Source organism: Caretta caretta, chromosome 6, assembly GCF_965140235.1.
Source record: "Caretta caretta isolate rCarCar2 chromosome 6, rCarCar1.hap1, whole genome shotgun sequence".
Lineage (NCBI taxonomy): Eukaryota > Metazoa > Chordata > Testudines > Cheloniidae > Caretta > Caretta caretta.
This window is the reverse complement of record NC_134211.1, coordinates 15,121,378-15,144,635: the sequence shown is the minus strand read 5'-3', so window position 1 is coordinate 15,144,635 and position 23,258 is coordinate 15,121,378. Positions and strand designations below refer to the sequence as shown.

The 23,258-nt window shown below is 54.0% G+C and overlaps 1 protein-coding gene across 1 annotated transcript in view; it reads right to left on the bottom strand.

Annotated features, from left to right (window-relative positions):
- MYRF (myelin regulatory factor) overlaps positions 1–23,258 on the bottom strand; it is a 63,807-nt gene that overhangs the window by 20,727 nt on the left and 19,822 nt on the right. Inside the window, exons 5-18 of the mRNA XM_075129272.1 lie at positions 22,154–22,445; positions 21,246–21,418; positions 20,759–20,882; positions 13,244–13,439; positions 12,398–12,474; positions 11,836–11,946; positions 10,961–11,051; positions 10,284–10,349; positions 8,449–8,649; positions 4,417–4,525; positions 3,831–3,940; positions 1,989–2,149; positions 1,128–1,200; positions 600–688 (exon numbers count right to left, since the gene is read on the bottom strand). Of these exons, the coding sequence (XP_074985373.1) occupies positions 600–688; positions 1,128–1,200; positions 1,989–2,149; positions 3,831–3,940; positions 4,417–4,525; positions 8,449–8,649; positions 10,284–10,349; positions 10,961–11,051; positions 11,836–11,946; positions 12,398–12,474; positions 13,244–13,439; positions 20,759–20,882; positions 21,246–21,418; positions 22,154–22,445 (1,873 nt within the window). The remainder of the gene's footprint in view (positions 1–599; positions 689–1,127; positions 1,201–1,988; positions 2,150–3,830; positions 3,941–4,416; positions 4,526–8,448; positions 8,650–10,283; positions 10,350–10,960; positions 11,052–11,835; positions 11,947–12,397; positions 12,475–13,243; positions 13,440–20,758; positions 20,883–21,245; positions 21,419–22,153; positions 22,446–23,258) is intronic.

Here is a 23,258-nt window from a genome sequence, read left to right as displayed (position 1 = left end):
CAGCGTGGCTGGCGAGGAAGATGCTTGTAATGGAGCCAGCGAGAGTCAGCGAGCCGGAGGGCGTCACAGTGGAGGTGAGAGACCCGAGGGCTGCAAGGGGCTGGGTTTGGAGAAGCCGGGATGGGGATCTCTCCCTCCAACAAAAGGCAACTTAGCACGTCTGAGCCCCTGCTCAGGGACAGTGTACGGCGAGTCTGGGTTGTGCTGGTGAAGCTGCCTAGCAGATGCTTGCACAGTCCTTGCCCTCAGTGAGAGAACTAAATCCTGCTGTGGGTGTGTGAGGACGATGCACTCTGCAGCAGTTAGACAAGACACGGGCCTAACATTTTAACACATACTCATTCAGGAAAGTGTGGTATGTTTAAAATAAAACAGAGCAATCCCTGCGGAGCCACGGGTGTGGGGGGAAATATTTCCCCAGGCTAGACCCCTGCTGTGCCATGGGGTGGGGGGATCCTCCTCAGGCTAGACCCCTGCTATGCCATGGGGTGGGGGGATCCTCCCCAGGCAAGTCCCCACCCTGGCTGTGCCATGGGGCAGCAGAAGCGCCTCCCAGTGCCGAGGGCAGCTAGCAGCTGTGGGGCTGTGCAGTCTCTCACCTGAACGCCATGACGACAACCAGGGCGATGATGGTTCCTTGCAGGAAGCGCTGGCTGATGCAGGCTTGTTCCGTGACAACAGACGGGGACTGAAGGAGAAATGCAGGGGAATCAACTGCACGCCCAGTGCAGGGCTCACTGCATTTCTATTCCACTCTGCCCTGGGGCCTCTCCCCCTGGCCCCAGCCTTCCCCGGGATGGGAGGACTGCAGTGCGGGAGGCCATTCCTCCTGCATCACACCATGCCCTTTGGTGGTCACTGAAGCAGCAGCAGGATGGCTCATCCACAAGGCATTGGCTCGTCCTGCTGCGAGAGGCAGGATGGCCGCAGGGCACTGGGAGCGGGAGAAGGAGTGGGAGGAGGAGGACACAGCTAGCTCTGGCCCGACATAGGCCCCGCTCACATGTCCCCCACTGCAGAACACAGCCCCCGGGCTCTGCACCGCTGTTCCAGACACACCCACACTGTCCAGACACACAGCCCCCCGCATGTCAAACCCCACATCCCTTCGCAAAAGGCTCCCATACCTTGCTGGCCATTTTGGGGGGCCTCTTTTTGTGGGGCACACTTCCTGCGCGGCTGAACTGACTTCCTGTTTGGCTGCAAGCAGAGAAGAGGCATTGAGGTGGGATGTGTCTGGCTGGGACCCCAGGGGAACCCACTGGGTGGCAATGGGGTGCAGGTTGTGTACCTGACTCAGTAACTGCAGGAGGAAAGCTTTGAGCACCATGCTGGGCTAAAGGGCCCTGTCCAACAGCCCAGTTGTTGGCGAAGGATCCAACAGGTGAAAGGAAACAGAGTGAGCTCTGCCCCCTCACCAAGCCATCCTGCAGGTAGGGCCTGCAAAACAGGCTTCACCTGCTCCTCTCGGGTCAAAAAACATTAACCCTCAGGATGTGGCTCGCCCTGGGACGGACAGTCGAGTCGGACCAGGCCGCCATTTCCATGCTGGAGTCTCGTACACAGCCCAAGGTTCAGTTTGTTTCCCCAACAGCAGCTCGTGGATCATCTCCAGTCCCCATTATCCCAGCACTGCACCAAATCCTGATTTCCCCGACTGCCAGGCAGACAGAGCCCGAAGGGGAATCTCCCTGTATACCCCCTATGGCAGTGCCAGGCAGCCAGTGCCCAAAGGGGAATCTCCCTGTATTGCTCCCTTCCCGCAGTGCCAGGCTGCCTGGATCCAAGGAGGAATTTCCCTGCACCCACCCCCAACACCAGGCTGCCTGTGCCCAAGGGGAAATCTCCCTGCCCCCGCACCCCAGTGCCCGGGCAGGAATCTCCCTGTATTCCCCCCAGTGCAGGCTGACTGGTGTACAGGCCTGAGGTGGGATGCTCCTTTCTGCTCCCCTGCCCCATGTTTGGAGATGGAGGGAGGATGCCTGTACCTGAATGCCCCAGAGCTGACCGTTGACTTCATGCTGTCCAGACGCTTGAGCTTAGCCAGCTTGTGACTCCACCTCTCCAGCTCATCAATGCGGGTCTCCAGGTTGTCGGTCAGCTTGCAGAGCTCCTTCACTGCCCCGACATTCTCCATGAAGATCCGCTCCTGCCAGGGGCCACATCGTTCTGCGTGAGCCCTCTCCAGGAGTGGAGGGACACACACACACACACAGACCTGCCTGGCCTCCTTCAAATCTCTTGAGCCACTGCAGACCTACCCTTCCCCAGTGGAAAGGTCACAATGTGTTGCTCAGCATCCCGGCAGGGGAAAGGCACGAGAGGAAACTCACCCAACCACGGCCTAGCCATCGGGACACTGATATTTATACACATTTTTTAATGCGCTTACTTCAGTTGGTAACAAATCTGGATAAAGGAGGGTCTCTCGGGCACCAGCAGGCCTTGGCAACCTGTCAATGTACAGTCCTTCTCAACAACAAAGACATTCGCCTACACCCCCAAATCCTGACACTCGGAGAGTGAGCACCCTGCCAGCCTCGGCTTCTCCAGTACACCAGGGCACTCCAGTCCCAGGCCCCACTGCTCACAACTGCGGCGCTGTCCCATGGGGGTGGGGGAGAGGCACACTCTCAGGCATCGCCTCATTATCCCCAAACCCTTTACCCTGTTTCTTCCCTGCATTGGGTCTTGTCACAATCCCAGCCTGAGCCCTGTGCACAACTGTTTGATCTATGTGCCTAGCACAGTGGGGGCCTGGTCCTTGCTTGGGGCCTCTGGACCCCGCAGGTAATTCATAGTAATAGGCAGGTCCCAGCTCAAAACCAACATGTTAAACTCTCCCTGGCGACCAGCAGGCAGCCAGTGCAGATCATCCAGCCCCAGCATAACATGCTCCTTGCGAGACACCCCACATAAACAGGCAGGCCCCCACCATGCTTGGCCCCAGCTCCTGCTTCCCTGTAGGGTGCACTGCAGGAATCCAATTGGTAGTGTACAAAAACCACAAGGGGCAGTAACAAGGTCCTACAAGAGTCAGATGAAAAAAGACATGGCTGGCCACTGTTGCCATCTGGTCATCTAACTGCAGAGGGGAATTGACCCACAGCCAGAAAGGAACGGAGGCACCAAAGATCGGCCCTGTTCATTCCCACTATGGTCTACAGGCAAGTCAACCAAACCCCATGGCCAGCAACACAAAAGGCAGCTGGTAAACCTAGTGAGATCAGCATGGATGCCTGACTTTTATCCCCTGCTGGTGGAGATCATCTCCAACGGAGCTAGTGTGGCCTCAGGCCACACCTGGGTCTGGATCAAGACTGTCGAGGAGATCTGAGGGAGCCAGGTACTCCAAGCTACCTCACCACAACCTCCTCTGTCAGCTGAACCAGAATGGGAAGATTAGATACAGAGTCCTAATTTGGCAAGTAGCTTTTTTGGGATGGGGCACAGGCCTCGGAACAGCCTACTTAAAGGAAGCCAGGAACCTGCCGTCCCTCAAAAACTGCTGTCAATGCCCACTAATATTGGGCTCAGGTCTTCCCCAGCGGCCCTCACCAACTAGGAAGGACGAGTCCAGAGTCCAGGTTGTGGAGTGATGCCAATGCTAGCTCACAGAACACATCTGGCTGAAACTCAAGCAGGAGAGACTTGGTTTACAAGTGTTGGTAAGAGACCATTTCCCAGGCATCAGATTTTGACTCTGTTTCACCTCTACCTTTACGTGAAGGGGAAAAAGAAAACACACCAAAATTCACCATCCTCCCCCCACCCTTTTAATCACCAGTTCTTACTCATCCCCCATCTGCTCTGTGGAGGGTACCACTAACCTTATTCACCACCAGGAAGTTCTCGATGGTTTTCCCATTGGCAAAGACCATGTCCCCGGTGTCTTTCACTGCTTCGGGAAGAATCTCCTTCACTTCCTGAGCAATGACACCTGCACAGAAACCACAGCACCAATCACCATGGTTCTGGCCCCCGAAACGCCTTCCACAATAGCTGACTTCTTCTCATGAGACACTTGGTTGCTGACAAGAACCCCACACACTATGCAGCGATTAATAAGAAACCAATATCCACCCCTGAGCTGCCAAGACAGAGTGTAGGGGACTTAATTTCCTGAAAGGCCCATGCATAGCCAGAATGTAACCTCAGGCTAACGCCAGTGAAAAACAGCTGGGAAAGGAACACCTGGATAGAGACTGATTCCCAGGTTCTCTGTATATCATATTTGGATTCTACACTTTCTTTGGACTGCTGCAGGGCAGGACGGAGAGGCATCAGCTCAGCTGGCATGGAGCAGCAGGAGGCGCTGCGAGTTATGATTAAGGAGAAATGTTAGTTTGCACTGGAACCCCCCCCGTAGCATACAGCTGTGAGGATGACGCCCGTGGGTTGGTGCAGGGACTGTACCTGTCTCAGACGTGCTTTCAATGCCCACAGTGGCAGCAAACTCTGGCTTGTAGTTATACTGCACCAGCCGCATACGGGAGATCCTCTTCAGCTGTTCTGTGGTGTCCACCTGGGACAAGGCGAACACATGGGATCTATAAGTAGGACGCTGTTCTTTAAAAGTCCAGGAATCTGGCCCCAGGCAGCAAAGAGCAATGGCCACGAGGGCTCTCATCAGTGCCCACCGCGGCAGGTCTCAGACACCAGACCCAGAATGAGAACACCCACCTGCTGGACACAGTCTGCTAACAGTCGTAGCCAGGATTAAAATCCAGGATTTATCAAAAAAGGACCAGGTCAAATGACTCGAGAAAAGGGAGCGAGCCCCATCACACCCCCACACACCATGGGAAGGGGCAAAGACAGCTCTCTGAGATTTGAAGACCTCACTGCATCTAGTAACATTTGACCTTGCTGGAAGAGATTATCCAGATCAGTTCAATTAAGAACCCACCAGGACCAGAGCAAGGCTCTGACTGGCTCTGATCTGAGGCTGGATAAAGTTTGGCTTGATGTCTTTGGTGGTTTTCATATTTGTTGTTCGGCACTTTCTGGTTCCAGCTAGAAGAAGAGCTGAAATCCCATGAGACAAGCCATGCCTTGGAGAGAGGCTGTTCTGTTCTCATGGGATTTCCGGCCTGCAGGGTATGTGGCAGCTCACATGCTCTCCAGAAACTCTGTACTCAAGGGCTTTCCTGCTCAGCTGTGCAGATGGAGCATCTCACATCAATATACGAACTTTTAGAACATAAGAACGGCCAAACTGGGTCAGACCAAGGGTCCATCTAGCTCAGTATCCTCTTTTCCAACAGTGGCCAATGCCAGGTGCCCCAGAGGGAATGAACAGAACAGGTAATCATCAAGTGATCCATCCCTTGTCGCCCATTCCCAGCTTCTGGCAAACAGAGGCTAGGGACACCATCCCTGCCCATCCCGGCTAATAGCCATTGTTGGACCTATCCTCCATGAACTTATCTAGTTCTTTTTTGAACCGTTATAGTCTTGGCCTTCACATCCTCTGGCAAGGAGTTCCACAGGTTGACTGTGTGTTTTGTGAAAAAATACTTCCTTTTGTTTGTTTTAAACCTGCTGCCTATTAATTTCATGTGATGACCCCTAGTTCTTGTGTTATGAGGAGTAAATAACACTTCCTTATTTACTTTCTTCACACCAGTCATGATTTTATAGACCTCTATCATATCCCCCCTTAGTCATCTCTTTTCCAAGCTGAAAAGTCCCCAGTCTTATTAATCGCTCCTCATATGGCAGCCGTTCCATACCCCTAATAATTTTTGTTGCGCTTTTCTGAACCTTTTCCAATTCCAATATACCTTTTCTGCAGTGGGGCGACCACATCTGCACACAGTATTCAAGATGTGGGCGTACCATGGATTTATATAGAGGCAACATGATATTTTCTGTCTTATTATCTACCCCTTTCTTAATGATTCCCAACATTCTGTTTGCTTTATTGGACTGCTGCTGCACATAGATTCATAGATACTAAGGTCAGAAGGGACCATTATGATCATCTAGTCTGACCTCCTGCACAACGCAGGCCACAGAATCTCACCCACCCACTCCTGCGAAAAACCTCACCTATGTCTGAGCTATTGAAGTCCTCAAGTCGTGGTTTAAAGACTTCAAGGAGCAGAGAATCCTCCAGCAAGTGACCCGTGCCCCATGCTACAGAGGAAGGCGAAAAACCTCCAGGGCCTCTTCCAATCTGCCCTGGAGGAAAATTCCTTCCCGACCCCAAATATGGCCTTCTGCTGAACCCTGAGCATATGGGCAAGATTCAGCAGTCAGATACTACAGAAAATTCTTTCCTGGGTAACTCAGATCCCACCCCATCTAACGTCCCATCACAGGCCATTAGGCCTATTTACCATGAATATTTAAAGATCAATTAATTACCAAAATCATGTTATCCCATCATACCATCTCCTCCATAAACTTATCGAGTTTAATCTTAAAGCCAGATAGATCTTTTGCCCTCACTGCTTCCCCTTGGAAGGCTATTCCAAAACTTCACTCCTCTGACGGTTAGAAACCTTTGTCTAATTTCAAGTCTAAACTTCCTGGTGGCCAGTTTATATCCATTTGTTCTTGTGTCCACATTGGTGCTGAGCTTAAATAATTCCTCTCCCTCTCCAGTATTTATCCCTCTGATATATTTATAAAGAGCAATCATATCTCCCCTCAACCTTCTTTTAGTTAGGTTAAACAAGCCAAGCTCCTTGAGTCTCCTTTCATAAGACAAGTTTTCCATTCCTCGGATCATCCTAGTAGCCCTTCTCTGTACCTGTTCCAGTTTGAATTCATCCTTCTTAAACATGGGAGACCAGAACTGCACACAGTATTCCAGGTGAGGTCTCACCAGTGCCTTGTATAACGGTACTAACACCTCCTTATCCCTACTGGAAATACCTCTCCTGATGCATCCCAAGACCGCATTAGCTTTTTTCACGGCCATATCACACTGGCGGCTCATAGTCATCCTATGATCAACCAATACTCCAAGGTCCTTCTCCTCCTCCGTTACTTCTAACTGATGCGTCCCCAGCTTATAACTAAAATTCTTGTTATTAATCCCTAAATGCATAACCTTACATTTCTCACTATTAAATTTCATCCTATTACTATTACTCCAGTTTACAAGGTCATCCAGATCCTCTTGTATGATATCCCGGTCCTTCTCTAAATTGGCAGTACCTCCCAGCTTTGTATCATCCGCAAACTTTATTAGCGCACACCCACTTTTTGTGCCGAGGTCAGTAATAAAAAGATTAAATAAGATTGGTCCCAAAACTGATCCTTGAGGAACTCCACTGGTAACCTCCCTCCAGCCTGACAATTCACCTTTCAGTAGGACGCATTGTAGTCTCCCCTTTAACCAATTCCTTATCCACCTTTCAATGTTCGTATTGATCCCCATCTTTTCCAATTTAACTAATAATTCCCCATGTGGCACAGTATCAAACGCCTTACTGAAATCTAGGTAAATTAGATCCACTGCGTTTCCTTTGTCCAAAAAAATCTGTTACTTTCTCAAAGAAGGAGGAGATCAGGTTGGTTTGGCACGATCTACCTTTTCTAAAACCACATTGAGTGGATGTTTTCAGAGAACTATCCACAATGACTCCAAGATCTCTTTCTTGAGTGGTAACAGCTAATTTAGACCCCAACATTTTATATCTATTGTTGGGATTATGTTTTCCAATGTGCATTGCTTTGCATTTATCAACACTGAACTTCATCTGCCATTTGGTTGCCCAGTCACCCAGTTTTGAGAGATCCCTTTGTAACTCTTCCCAGGCTGCCTGGGACTTAACTATATTGAATAGTTTTGTATCATCTGCAAATTTTGCCACCTCACTGTTTACACCTTTTTCCAGATCATTTATGAATCTGTTGACTAGGACTGGTCCCAGTATAGACCCCTTGGGAACACCATTATTTACCTCTCTCCATTCTGAAAACTGACCATTTATTCCTACCCTTTGTTTCCTATCTTTTAACCAGTTACCAATCCATAAGAGGACCTTCCCTCTTATCCCATGACAGCTTACTTTGCTTAAGAGCCTTTGGTAAGGGATCTTGTCAAAGGCTTTTTGAAAATCTAAGTACACTATATCCACTGGATTCCCCCTTGTCCACATGCTTGTTGACCCCCTTAAAGAATTCTAGTAGATTGATGAGGCATGATTTCCTTTACAAACACCATGTTGACTTTTCCCCAACAAATTATGTTTATCTATGTGTCTGACAATTCTGTTCTTTACTATAGTTTCAACCAGTTTGCACGGTACTGAAGTCAGGCTTACCAGCCTGCAGTTGCCAGGGTCACCTCTGGAGCCCTTTTTAAAAAATTGGCATCACATTAGCTATCCTCCAGTCATTTGGTAGAAACTCTGATTTAGGTGCCTCTCCAGCCCCACCATCCAACTCAGACTGGCCTCCTGTGTCCTGCCAGCCTTCCCCAGCTCTCACCTCCTGAATGTCATCTTTCGCTCGGATATCTGACGGGTGCATCAGCGAGCCCATGACCTTCACGTTGCCATGGACCACCAGGGCTTCATCGGGGCGGTCGGTGTTGATGCCAACTCGGCCGTGGTGAAAGACCGTGTCAGGGAGCTGAGCCCGCTGCCAGAGGACGTCGCTGTCACTCTCAAACTGCCCCGGGTTAGAGGCCTGTGGAAAAGCAAGAGGGCAGCGACTGAAGAGCGTCCAGAGCAGCAGCAGAGAGATGAAACCAAAGAGAGGAGGGGCCGGTGCTGGTAGGCGGAGACAGCATGAGCACAGGGGGCTTCAACAGAATCCTAAGCAGGGACCCCCCCAGACTCATCCCCCTGAAACACACACCAGAGGGCCAGGGCACCATGCGCAGCTGGCATAGACGGTGTTTGGATGCCCCCACACAGAGGATTACACCCCTGTGTGATGAGAAGACCCCAGAGTGATCATGGCTGCCTGCCACGGTTGAGGGCATCCACGTTCTAGCCCAGGCTTCCAGTCACTAGCGGGGATGGGGAAATGTGGTAAACGGGCTTAAGGAGCAGCAACGGAGCCTGTGTCAAGACTGAACCGTGCAGCCAGGCTGCGCCCTTATTCTAAGGTTACCTTGTATGTGAGGTGGGATGGAACCTCTGTGAGCCCAGGGCAGCCTGGGAAGGACAAGGAGCCGTGCTGGGTTTAACTGGCAAGTGCCTGCGGACCCAGCAATGTCAGGATACGCCTCTGATAAAATATCCACGGCCCCAAGCCTCAGGTCAGATGACTCAGGCTTGCGGGGCTGTAAAATTGCAGTGTAGATGTTCGGGTTCAGGCAGGAGGCCGAGCTCTGAGATCCTTCCCCCCTGCGGGGTCTCAGAGCACAGGCTCCAGCCTGAGCCCGAACGTCTACACAGCAATTTCATATCCCCATAGCCTGAGCCTGCTGCCCCAGCCAGTTGTGGCCAGGCTGCGGGGTGTTTATCGCAGTGCAGACACACCCTAGGAGGCTCCCTGTCCAGCTGCCGATGGAAAAGCTCAGGCGTAGGTACTTGAACGGTTATCAGGCTGTGACCGCAGAGTTTGAAAGCCAGCAGTACCAGCTCCCCAGGAGGCTGCTAGGGGAGCAACCTGCCTGAACTCCCCCTCCCAGTGCAGGGCGGCACGGCCAGCCGAGGACACGCACAGCCCCGGGGTCGTTTTGGGCATGATGCAGAGCTCTGCGGCAGTATGAAGCAATGCAGCGAAACCAGACAGAGGAGCAGGAGACAGGGGTTCTGTGTGGGCCAAGGAGGGGTGAGGACTTTGCTCCCCAAGCCTGTGGCAACAAAGCCCTGCCTGCACTTTGTGAGGAAACAGCCCTGCAGTGGGGTGTTCTCTGCTCTCCGATCCCCATCTCTGATCGAGACTCTCTCAGCAGGCACCGGCCAATAGAATCTGTGTCCGCACCTTTCCTCTCCCATTTCCTAAGCCTTACGCTACCTGAGCCCCTGGAATTGTACTGACGCTCTCCCTACCCAAAATAAGGACCACACAGACTCATCTCCCCAGAGGCCAGCGCTGCTGGGACTGGGACTGCATGAGAGCAGGGGGCTACCAGGACGTGCCAACTCTCCCTCCCTGGAGCAAGGATCGTACTGAATCCTGCAAGGTGCTGCTGAGGGGGGGGTCTCTCACAGGGAGCTACTGGTCTGTATCTCATCTCTGCACTGGCTAGGCCATGGCTGCAGCTGTGCCCTGCTCAGGGGTTGAGTCTGTGTGGTCCAGGCTGTCCGCTTTTCCCACAGCTCTGTTGTGGAGCCCCCCGGAGGCTGCATAGCTTGTCATGTACTTACTTGTCTGCAGACTCCGGGGTCCCCGTCCGCCCTCCGTTTGTGTTTTACCCCCGAACTGGCCCTTTGCTAGAGGAAACGGACAAAGCACTTAAAAGGCGGCAGGGCGGAGACAGCCAATCACAACGTCACAGCCTGACTCTCACTGCTTCCTGCTTCTGAGCGGCCACGCGGGGCCAAAACCGACCTATGTTCCTCAGACCCCTACGCTCCCGTTCCCCATGGGAGACGAGAGCTCAACTAGCTGAATGCTGGGAGAACCTGTCAGGGGAATCCAGTCTCTTTCCTGCCTGGCCTTGACTCCAGCCTTCAGCCCTGCTGCCCCTCAGGCATCTGGAAAATTCAGCCAGGACACCCACTGAAAGTCCCAAGACCGTTCCCTCGCTCCCCACAGCCCCTTCCTGGGCAACGCATCCCCAGCCTTGCACTCCCCTCCTGGAGAATGTGCCTTCTTCTCTGTCCGTGTCTCTCTGTGCTGGGTTCCTGTAGGAACACGTGGGCTGCCTTCTTCATAAAGTGCGGGAAGGATCGGGAGTGGGGTCCCAGAAAGCCAGGCAGAGAAAGGGGGGAAGGGCAGCAGGGGTCTTGAAGAGCCAGGCAAAGGGTTGGTGGGGGAACCGAAAAGCCAGGAGAAGGGGGCAAGAGGATAGGGGTGTTCTGTGAGTCAGGAGAAAACTTACTCTGACGATGATGCGCTCGGAAATGTGGGCAGCCAGCGTGTAGGTCTGGTTCTGGGCATGGGCCTGCAGGGCCACGACGAGCATGAAGTACCTGCGAATGACAGACACCCACTAGGGTCATCTGCAGCAGGAAGGGAGTGCATCCCCCTGGAGGGGAGAGGCATGGCGGATACTGCCTCCCCTCAGACAGACAGGGAAGTCCCCACGCCACGGCGGGCACAGCTGGAATTCCTACACTTCCCCCAGACAGGGACATGCCTCTCACGGGCACTGTCTGATCCAGTTAGCACTCAGGTCTCCAAACATCTGCTGCCCCCATGGCAGCACTCTTCTACTGTAGCCGTGTCTACAAGTCTTCATCGACTGCCCGGTCTCCTCCAAGGCCTGCAGCCTGCCCAGGCTGCGGTCCTATCACTGCTCACAAGCTCAGCAGGGCTGGGCTCAGCTCGGTATTTGGACCGGAGGTTGCAAAAGAAACCCAGGTAACCACGGTGACTGGTGCTAGTGACTGAGTAGGGTATGCTCTTCCCTCTTGGTCGATATCGAGCCAGTTCCTCAGCACAGCGCCAGGGGCCATGGCGCTGCTGGAGCCCAGGGCCCAGCTTTCAGACAGTCATGGCTGCTTGTCCAGGGGCTCTCCCTGCGAACACTTCAGCCAGCGCATTCAGTGCCTGGCAGGACAGCTCCTCAGCACCCATCCCCACACCCCCTTTCCGTTCTGCCTGTCAAGGTGGCCTGCACGAAGCAGCCGTGCTCCCAGCCGCCAGGGGCAGCTCTGCAGCACTCTGCTCCCCAGCTCAGCCTCCCCGAGTCCCACGTTCGCAGTCCCGCCAAGCCCCCGTCACAGGCTCGGAGGGAACCATGCTGCTCCGTACCTCTGGTCAGGGTTGGGCTTGCCCTTCTTCCTCATGTTATTAGCCGTGGTCTCGCTGAAATGCAGCCGCCCCACAGTGACCTTCGTGACCTGCTCCGGAGGCAGGTTGACCCTGAAGGGGGAAGCAGCGGAGCCACTGAGGACACAGAGCTGGAAAGGAGGCCGCACGGAGAACGGCCATTTCCCCTCACGTGGGAAGATCAGCCCCCAGCTGCAATCATCTAGGGAACTCCCACCTCTTCCTCACTTCAAGGGGTGTTGCCAAAATGCCTCAGATCAGGCTCCGGGGGCCAGGGGGACCCACCACAGGTTAGTGAGCTCTGGGCGTGGAGCGGAGAGGAGTCATTGTTTTGGGAAGTGAAGGAGACAGAGAGCGAGAATACTTTAAATACACTCCCCGCCTGAGCCCTCCATGCCAGCACCCTGTAGTACCCCCTCGCCCCACTCTGCCTTCCTACCTTTAGGGGTCCTCATCCCAGGGTCCCTCAATCTCCCCCTCCTTGGGTGGCTCTCCTGTGACAGGCTCCCCACCTTCAGGCCGCCACGCCCTGGGCAGTACTCACGTGACAGGGTTGAAGGGCCGTTTGCTGCGGTCAGACTGCGACTGCTCTATGTTGATCGATTGGTTCAAGGCCTCTAACTGAAGGGAAAGATCCAGGAACATTACAGAGAGTGGAACGGCATGGCTTTCCCCTCTCTCAGCCCCTTTTCCCTCATCACCATTGTCCCAAGGACAATCTATCCAGCCACTTACCCAAAGTACATCAACAGCGCCAATCTCCCCAGTGTCTGGGCACCCATAATTACCCCCTGGGAATTTGCCTCACTGGCACCATAACCACTGCTCAGAAAAGACCAGGTTTACTTTGTCCCCTTACCCTTGCCTGTACCTCCCCCGCCCCTTCTCCAGCTGTAAGAGAGGGCAGGAGTTCTCTGCACCAGCAGGGCCAGACAGCCTCTTCCTTGCTCCTCACACACAGACTCAAATGTACAGGCACTGATGTACATACAGAGCCCTGCCAGATTGCCCAGGGGAACCCTCTTTACTGCCTGTTCTCTTGTGACTAGACTTCACCCAGCAGATGGGGCTAGGGCACAAGGCTCCTATCCTTCCTTTAGGTAACGTCCTGGTCACGCAAAACTTGTGATTTCCACACATGCAGGCCGGATCACATATGCTTGTATCACACACATTGGCTCCCCTACGCAGGCTCCACTCACTGACCCACTCACCCACAAACAGTACACAGTGATATAATGCTCATCATTCCCACCCAGAGACTGACAAGATCATACACACGGTAACAACACTGCCTGTGGGCCTATGGACACTGACACACATGCTCGCACACGCACCCTGAAATGGCCTTCAGCTCTTGCAGGGTTCTCCCCCTTCCCCCAGAACTTGCCTTCACTCCATGCAGCTTCAGGTAGAAGCAGTCGAGGGGCTTCAGGCCCTCAGGGGTCTTCACGTACTTGGGATCTCCGATCATGCCGATGTAGACCGTGACCTGGAAGTGATTCTTCTTCTGGCACACGAAGGCATCGTCGCCCACGGAGAAGTTGAACCCTTTGTCCGCATCCACCCGGTACGTAGGTGGGGGGCTGTGCACCAAGGTAGGGGGAAAAGGCAGCAGGCATTAGACTGAAGGACAAACAACCCACTGATATCTCTGCATGGTCTCATAATTTATAGCAGGGGAGCAACATAAACAGAGTGTTTCATAGACACTTCTCATCTCATTAATGATCACACAGACCAGCTCTCCTCGTGTTTACGACCAAATAACATCCCCGTGGCAACTACAAGAATGGCTAATGTGGGAAAGTAACAATAGGGAAGCACTGTATGTATTTTTAGTTGTCTTTTAATGCAGTTCAGTAGCTGGAAACTGGGAGGAGGAGCCAGCAACGTGTGACTAGCCCACCTCTGTGCAGATCACCAGCAGGCTCTCTGCTTCATGGGTCACCAGTGACCCAAAGACCCCTTTGTGCGAACTTCTGGTGTACAGTGTAATTTATCCAAGGATCCCAATGTGCTTGACAGGACTGCGCCATGGCTAGTTCTGGGTTCAAACACAAGCAGCTGTTTAACTGTGCACAGCTGCTCTATGCAGCCGGTTAGGGAAAAGAGCGTAAGAGAATCCCATAGCCACTGGAAGCTGCAGGGGGGATTTTAGGCTGGCAGAATGTTTCCGGATCGAAAGGGAATATAGTTATTTGACTTGGAATTCGCTCAGGCTGCCAGGGTCACTCCCAGCTCTTATACAAGGTGCCACAGAATCTTTCATGACCACCAGGCAACAGAGAGGCATCACGTCCAATCACACTGCCCCTCCTTGAGCCACGCATTGGAGCACTGACTTCGTACAGATTCAGAGTGAGCACATCCTGCTGCCCCTGCCTTGCCCTTGGAGGTCTTCCATCCACTCACCCCCAAGGTCCAGCCCTGCTTAACGTCTGGGATCTGACTTCTGAATTCTGCTCCTCAGGACAGAGGCAGTGCTGGTGGATCAGGCTGACCTAGGAAGCCATGCAGGGATGGAGGTGTGGGGGGGCACTGGACATTCTCTGGGGGTTTCTCTCCTGAACAGGATCTTTCAGAGAGACTGATGAGACCCCTCATGGGGTTCCGTTCTCCAAGTGACCCATCCCAACCTTGCTGCCAGGCTGTACCCGCCTCGAGCAGCCGGATTCCTGGGGAAATCAGAACCACCTGCTGCCACTGCTAACAGCTCCCACCATGGCACGTTCTGGCTGGGCGGGGAAACTTGGGCTACAGAGAAGAAACACGCACCAGCTGGGGAGGTTTAATCTGTATCTCCCTAATGGGCTGGTTACCATGGGAACGGCAAAAATATGTGGCCTTCGCACCAAGTCCCCCTTTCTCCCACCTCCCAAGATCCCTGGCCTGCACTCTGGGCTAGGGCCCCTCTGCGGGGCACTGCCTGCCTGGCACAGGTGGGAAAGGAAACACCCTCAAGTCAGTCACTCACTCAGCATTTCAACTGGGAGACCAAAATCCAATCTTTTCCCCCCTCTCCTCAATTTTCAAATCACAGGGAGCATCTGCACATAATTACAGGTGCCAGGACTCATTTTTCACACTAGGCATTAAAAAGTACAGTGCATCCTTCCACCAAAGAAAAAACCATGCCACCTTCCTCTCCTCCCAGGTGTTAATTTTTAGAATGAATGAACAACAGAGCTTCAAAAGGTCTGAGTGTCGGAGAAGAGTGACTGGGAGGGCAGGACAGCCACTGACAGAAAGACTTACGGCTCCACCAGACTATTAGACCGGACAGACTTTGTAGGCAGAAGTAAAGGCAGGAGAGGGTCACTCCCTTTTACACAGGCGTCTTCCCTCAGGCCTAGTCAATTCAGTGCCACAACTACCAGCCTGGCCTAAAAGAAGCCCCTCTCTTCTGGGGTCAAAAAGCAATTCATTCCCCTAAGCACGCACAAGAGACCCAACTAATCGAGGGCAAGATGTGTGGGTTCCCTAGAAGATGGGGTATTTTCACTTGAGCGATAGCTGGACAGCAGCCAGTGGGTGAAATGTGGTCCAGGAAATTCTTCAGCATGACCATTTTCATCCTTAACACTGCAACATGGCCCACAAAGACTACAGTCCCAGTATGCAGTGCCCCGTCCTGATCTGGGCAGCCCAGCCACACTGCCCGCTGGGCATTTCCATACTGGCAAAAGCACCTGGATCATGCACGGGTGACAGAAGATGTGCGAGGATGCAACTTATTCAAGCTTTAATGAAAGGATCTTTCGCTCGCGCTTTCATATCATCCAGCTGTATGGGCTGCACTTCCACCCTGATGAGAAAGGTAATAGTTTTCATTTATTTTATGATTACCAGTATCATTATCCCCATTCTACAGGTGGGGAAGTGAGGTATAGAGGATGGGTGACTGACGTAAGGTCACAGAGTAACAGGGTTGGGGTTGGACGCCAAGTGTCCTGACTCCCAGTCCTATGCTCTTGACACAGTCACAGGGCCTTGCAGACACACGGCCTTCTGATGAGGGTCACTGCCATCTACTTCATTTAGTGCCGAGTAAGCGCAGCCTCAGGACTTCTGGCAAGGAGCAAGTGCAGCCCTCAGCTCCCGGGCTGTGATCTACAGATTCATGACTGCTTCCCGAATGGTTTGTAACTGCCAGGTTTCCCATCAGCCAATCAAGACTCTTAATTAAAACTACAGTGACACAAACTGGATCAGAGCAACAACAACATAAAGCATCAACAGAAACAGTAAGTTGGGTCCCTCTTTTAGAAGCATCACCCAGCCCCATGTCATCCCAAAGTTCATTCGCCAGCCAGTTCCTGCTCCCACTGCTCCTGGTTCCCCCACAAGCCACATCCCCTCACTGGTCTCCCACCATTCCGCCAGCAGAAACACACCACCCCCCTGGGCTGTGTTTTTTGGACTCCCCAGTGGCAAATGGGTTAACGTTGAATGACGTCTTCCTGGTGATTCAGGCTCTGGTGAGTGAAGCCGGGACAGCTCCATGAGTAACCATTTATTTCTTCCTTGGAGTGGCAGAGGGACCCTGGGCCGCCTGAGATGTGACCTGAACAAAAAGCAGATGCTGGAAGTGGAGAGCGCTACCTTAGCCAGAAAGAATGAGAGGAATTTCCCTCTCTCGCTCACAGCTTCAGAGCTTCATTTTTGCTTTCCACTTCTTCCCACTAAACTCCTTCATCTGCTCTCGCGGGTTCCTCTCTCTCAGCAACGTACGAATTGCCTATCGTGGCTCAGACCCAAGACCTGGCCCATCTCTGACAGTAGCAGGCATTAGATACTTCGGAGGAAGGTGTAAAAACCCTGCAGCAGGCAGAAGTGGGATTATCTGCCCTCCAGGTTAGGTCTCTCCTCTTCCTCAAGCTCTGTCATTTGATCCAGGTCTTTCTGTCTTTCCCCTTGGTCCCTCGTGAATGGGTCTCTGAGAGCATGCAGTCTGGGCTCCTCAGGCCCTGGTCCCTGTACATGCACATATACACACAGACCCTCCCTCCCCTAACCACCGCTCTCACCCTGACACACACTCCCCCACTTTGCACAGAAACACAGTTCACTCACTCCCGCCCTACACTATCGCTGCACCTTCAGAAACTGCATAGTCTCCTCCGCTCATCCCCCTGGGCCTCAACCTCACTGCCTCCATAGCATACCAGGGCCCTGCTGGAGGGGCGGTGGTCTGCATGTGCCACTGATGTACCAGGGGAGAACCATGCGCCAGCTGCAGCCAAGAGAGATACAGCGAGTGAGGAGGAGGGGGAGGAGTTCACAAAACAAACAGTAGCCTCCCAAATGTGTTCTGGTTAACGTCCATTCGGGCTGATGGCTGCCCAACACACATGCACACGCACAGAGAGAAAACCCCTCAGAGGGTCCCCCCTCCTCCGCCTCCCAGAACATACTGCCCAGATGAACATGATTCCCCATACTTCAATTCCCCATAGCACCAAATAGACAGAGCTTTCTGATTGGCTGTGAGTGATGTCATCTCCGTGGGCAACAATCCTCTGCAAACATCCAGGGTCTAATGTGGAAATTCCATTTCAGAGCTTTTGAAGCCAGATGGGACCATTCTGATCTTCTAGTCCGAGCCCTGGGTCAAGCCCCTAACTCCTGGTTGAGCTCTGTTAGCAGGACACATCCAATCCTGATTTAAAGCATGGAGAATCCACCACCTCCCTTGGTAAATTGCTCCAGTAATTATTTACCCTCACTGTTAAAAAATCCATCCTGTAACAGCAAAAACACCATCTCTGGCCTCCTGCCAGATGGGTGTTGTATCCCCTTGGAAACTATCTCCCCCAAGTTTCAACTCACTGCCTTTGGTGGCACTGGTATGCAGAACTATACCCCATGAAGCACTGGCCTACAAAATTCCAGCACCCTGGGCCATGGGGATAATTAACATACATTTCTTGGGTTTTAAACGTGTCCCCTGGATGGTTCCATCCTTGATGGATGTTTGGTGCCAATCTGGCATTGGGGGATAAACGACCTTAGGTGCCAGGCTCCACTACTGAGAGTGAGAATGAAGATTATTCATTGACTTGCAATCTGCCTCATTTCAACCAATCAAAACTCAGGCCACAGCCAAAGCCACACTAATTTTTTCCAGTGAGAGTGGGAAGGTCAGAGGGCAAACTCCTGGGAATAGGTCATCTAGGGTCAAATGGATTATTTTAGCCAAAAGGCCTCCACTGATGAAAAGTAGATTAACGCAGATTTCAGAAGCTCAGGATTGGAGAAGAGGTGATTTCTCCTAATGCTTAGTGAAGCTGAAAGGTTATGAACTCCCCAAAGCCAGTGTCTGACATGAGGGATGGTGGTGGTGTGGGGCCCCAGGCCTCTGCGGCGGGGGCCAGGCGGGAACCACCCCCCAGCACTCACTGGCGGTGCGGCTGGGGTCGGGTCGCTGCACTTCCCGATGCCAGTGAGCGCAGGCCCAGCCCTGCTGCAGAGCTCAGGGGAGTGGGGGCCGAGCTAGGTTGGGGAAGAGGTGGGGCCGGGGCAGAGCCGGAGCAGGAGTTGAAGCAGCATGCAGCTGCGCAGGGCACCAAGAAATTTGGTGCCCCACATTTCCTGGTGCCCTATGCAGCTGCGTGCTTTGCTTACAGGTAAGGACGGCCCTGCCCAGGGGCTGGTGAGAAATGCAGCCTGGGTCTGGGAACCTGAGCAATTTCCTGTGGGTCCGCGCTCGCTCCCCACTCTCACCTGCTGGACCCATGTGAAGGGCAAGAGTAAGAAAAGGATGAGACTCTGATCCCACAATTCAGCTCCCTAGGGCTGAGATTGGAGCTAAAAACCCTCTGGCTTCTTCTGGAGAACGAAACACCTAGTACAGAACCAGTCACACACGTGGTCACCTGGCTTGGAGTAACCCTGTGGAGAACCCACCTCTCTGCTGCAATTCTCCTCCAGTTTGGAACAAAGCACCTCATCTTCCCCCGACATCTAGTTCTGGAGCTGGTACACAAGAAGCTCCAAGAGCTTTGCAGAGGTCAAAGCCGCCTTCTCATTCTAGCACTGCTGCAGTGGGCTCCCGGCCGGGGCTTTCCCAAACGGCTGAGCTGTGAGAGACAACTTAGGTCTGCCTCCTAAGGATCACCTCTCCCTTCACTCCTTGAGGCCTGGAAAGGAAAGGCCAGCTGGGCCTGCTCCCTTTCTGTGACCCCCTCTGGCAGCCAACATGGCACTGGCCCAAACAGCTTTGTCCTTCCAGAGGGAGGTTAATTCTGCATGAGAGGAAGGACGGTCTTCCCCCTAAGGCAAAGGCCTGAGAGTCAGCCCAGCTGGATTCTGTTCCCAGATCTGCCAAAAGCTCATCCTGTGACTGGGGCAAGTCCCGTCATGTCTCTGTGCCTCACTTTCCCCAGCAGTAATATCGGGTTTAATTCACTGAGAATCTCAGCGGTAGGCAGTGTTGCTACACACCCGGTGGGAACTTGGAACCAGCTGGCCACACACTCTGGCATCTGAGGCAGCCTCCCTAGGTCACACGCCCTTCCCTGCTCCCGGAGCCAGCCCTGCCAGGAGTCCTTGGCCTTTTCTCTGCACGTCGTTCTGACGAAGCTTGATCATTCTCTCATTTTAGCTGGTATCCTGCACAACAAAGCCCCTCCCCCGAGCCCCAAAATAGGGCCCCAAACAGAGACTGGCTGGGTGGGACCTGAGGAGGAGTACGGGGTGTTTACAGGACTAGCCGCTCCTGGAATCCAGACTGCTGCTTGCCAGTGTTCAGTCACCTTTCCGGAATGCGGGGAGGATTTGCAGCAATTTCTTCCTGAACATTCATCTTCCTTGCCCTGTGAGTTGCGCGCACTTGTTCCCTGCACCCCGCCCTTCCCTCCACTTCAGCCTCCCAGCCTTTCCCTCCCCCTTGCAGCATTTCTCTGCACCCCTCAACTCCACCTCAGCCCCTTGGCCTTTCCCTCCATCTCCGCCCTCTCTTGCAGCCTCCTGGCCTTCCCCTCCCTGCAACTCTCTTCCTCTTCCTCCTGCCCCCCGTCTGGCTCTGTCTGGGTACGTCTAAGCTGGAGCTGGAGGTGTAATTTCCGGCTCAGGCAGACCTACCCATGCTAACTCTGATCCAGCTGGCGCACTGAACGTCGTAGTGTAGCCTCGGCTGCGCAAGGAGTTAGCCACCCTGACTACGAGCCTGTCTGAAAGCGAGGTATTTACTTGGGCAGCTAGTCCCTCCTGCCACTCAAACCGCTGCAGCTACGCTGCTGTTCGTAGTGTGCCAGCTGGATCAGAGCTGGCCTGGGTACGTCTGCCTGAGCTGCGAATTCCACCTCCAGTGCAGACTTACCCTCTGTCTTTCTATCCCCCCACTCCCTCTGCATGTTTCCCTTCCCGCTGTGGCTACTTCCCAGCTCTCGCCAAGCCTGTGGGCAGCAGGAGCCAGCAGCCCACTTCTCCACACTCCTGACCCGGGTCTCTTTTGATGAGCCACGTCTCACGCCTTTAGAGGAGAGATAATGTTCATTTTAAAAATTCAGGGCGGTGGATGAGCCTGAAGCCGGGGGCAGAGGCCCCTCTGATCCAAAGAGACCCTTAGACAGGCTGGGTTTGGTATCACAGGCTCCTGCTAAGCGGGGCTGGGCTGTGCTCCGAGTAACATAAGGCGATGGCAATAGCCAGAACTGCCTCGGATGGTGCAATCAGCCACTCCACACACAGCTCTGTTCCTGGGGTCAGCCGGCATTTCGCGCTCGCAGAGAATTAACTTTCCCCTGGGCAGGTTACAATGGAGACCGATGCAGGATCCCAGGGATTCCAGCACAACGCTGCCCCCCAAACCCCCTGTGACTCCCAGGGTAAGGGAGGACAAAGGGCTGGTGGGGTAGACATGAGTGTGGCTGTATCTCTGGGAGACCAGTCAGTTACTCACAGCTCCTTGTAGTTGGCATCGTAGAGAGTCACCCACTTGTTCTGCTGATGCGGCTGCCACTTTATAGACTGGTAGTTGGGATCCAGGTAGGAGCCGTTTAAGCTGTCGTTGTCTTGAATCAGCCCTGCAGCCATGGGGAAATATTTACTGAAATCATTTCTGTGAGGTCCCTGACCAGGCAAGAGCTCCCCATGCTGGTGCAAGGGAGATACTTCCACTCTGCACTCGCTCACCCGGGGGGCCCATGTCCTGACTGCGCTATCTGTGCCCTCTGTGCCCCAACCCAGGGCCAAAGGGAGAGCATCCACCCTCTGCACTTTCAGCTCCGGGAACAACTCTCTCATTTGCTTATCTGGGGGGACACTTCCATTCTCACTCTGTCCTGCAGGCTCCTCTCCCGTGCACCCCACCTGGGGAGAGCTCCCCCTGCTGGTGCCAGGGAGGTGTTTGGTAATGTTGGGGGAGGGGTGGGACGAAGAGCACATACCTGGTGAGAGTGCCCCCTGCTGGTGCCAGGGAGGCGTTTGGACTCTGTCAGGGTTGAGTGGCACAGACCCCATACCTGGCTCCTGCTTTATCATCCCGTTGAGCATCTGTGCGTTGAGTGTGTTGGGGGGTGACTCTGAGTGTTTCCGCTTCTTGGCTGGGTGAACTGGGAGGCTGCAGAGATCAACCGGGACAGCAAACCCTGAGCTGCGAGGCAGCGAGCAGGAAAGCAGGGCAGCTGTCAACCTCCACCAAGGAAAAGGCAAGCGGGGGGCTGATGGGCCCCAGCGGCAGGAGCAGGATAGGGGCAGGGGCTCAAGTGAGGGCAAACATCTGGTTCAAACATTTATAAATTAAAGGCTTTGTGCTCTCAGTAAAAGGAGACCCATTACTTTTCCGGGTCATTATTGCCCCTCCCCCCTGCCATGCCCCACCCCTGCACCTCCTCCATTCCCCACCCCACTGCCCCCTTACCGCCATGCCCCACCCCTACACCTCCTCCATTCCCCATCCCACTCCCTTACTGCATGTTCTGCCATACACCCTCCATTCCCCACCCCCACTATCTCCCTCGCACCACCCCCCACTGTGCTTCACCACTCTGCCCTCCAGGCCATGGTATCGTAACCTCTGCCCCATGTCCTCAAATCCCCACGATCACACTCTCCAGCCTGCTACGACGCCCCTCCTCACCCTAGTCTGACTCTTCACCAGTAGTTTTACCTACTAGCTGTGTTATCCCTCAGCACAGAAAATCCCCCGTGCCCAATGCGCCCCACTAGTGCACCCTTCTTCACCATCCTCACTCCCCGTGCACACTCATCGCTCGGAAACAGCCCTACAGCAGCGAGGACGTCCGGGATCCAAACATCCCCCTCGGTCCTCGCAGTCCCTCCCCGGTGCTCTTACTCTGCTCCGTGCTGCTGCAGGAGCTGGTGAAGCATCTGCGACTGCTGGGCGTGGTGGAGATCACCTGGGGACATGCCCTGCCCGATGACGTACGGCGGCATCAGCGGCTCAGGCTTCATGAACATGTCCCGCTGCATGCTGGGATAGTGGGGGTTGTGCTGCTGCTGGTGTGGATGCGGCGGAGGTGGTGGGGGACCCTGAAGGTGGGGAGGCGGGGGAGGGTGCTCCAGCCGGGAAGGTGGGGTCATGTGGCACATGTTCTCGGGGGTCATGGTCCGGAGGAGGTGAGGATCTTCAAAGAAAATATAATGGATTCATTAGAACGACATACAAAGCCAAACACAATCTGTCCCGAGTCCACCCCGCGCATCCCACTCAACCGCCCTCCCCTCTCCGAGTCCCAGGGGAGTCCAAACCCACCCACGGCAGATCAGATCATGTTCCCGCAAACTCCCTCCGCTTCCCCAAGCTCGGGTTACTAAACGGCTGGGGTTCCCTGGACACAGCCTCTTTTTCGAGCCTCCACCCTATGTCTGGGGAGGGACAATTTGAAAAACAACAGGCAATATCCAGGGTTTTGCAGAGCAGACAAGCTGCAGCTCAGAAAGAGCCTCCTGTGAATTGGCAGCTGATTGGTCCATTCCCCTGTAAGCCACAGTGGCTGGATCCCGCCGACCCAGGTCCCAGCTCCAGGGTGGGGGTCCCGCAGGGAGGTGCTGAGTGACAGCTAGCAGTGGGTCCTGGGCTTGTGCCAGCCGCCCTGTCACTGTGACAGGGAATGACACTGCCTCCCCACCTCCAGTGAGTACCCCCACCACAGGTTCCCCGCTCCAGCATCCCCCACTGTACCTGCCCCCTGCCTCAGTCCCAACACACTTGGGCCCCTAGCCCACCTCTCCCAAATGAGTCTACTCTGGTGTGGGTCACTGTGCAGGCAATTCTGGGACTGGATTTCTCTTCCAATCTCCTGCTTCTTGGGAGGCCCAGGCGTCCCACGGGGATGGCTAGGGATTTCCAGTTTGTAAGGAGAGTTCCAACTACTTTTCCTTTATAAACTCAGCAGCATGGTGGGGCTTTGGGCCCCGTTATTTGGAAAGGAGGATTG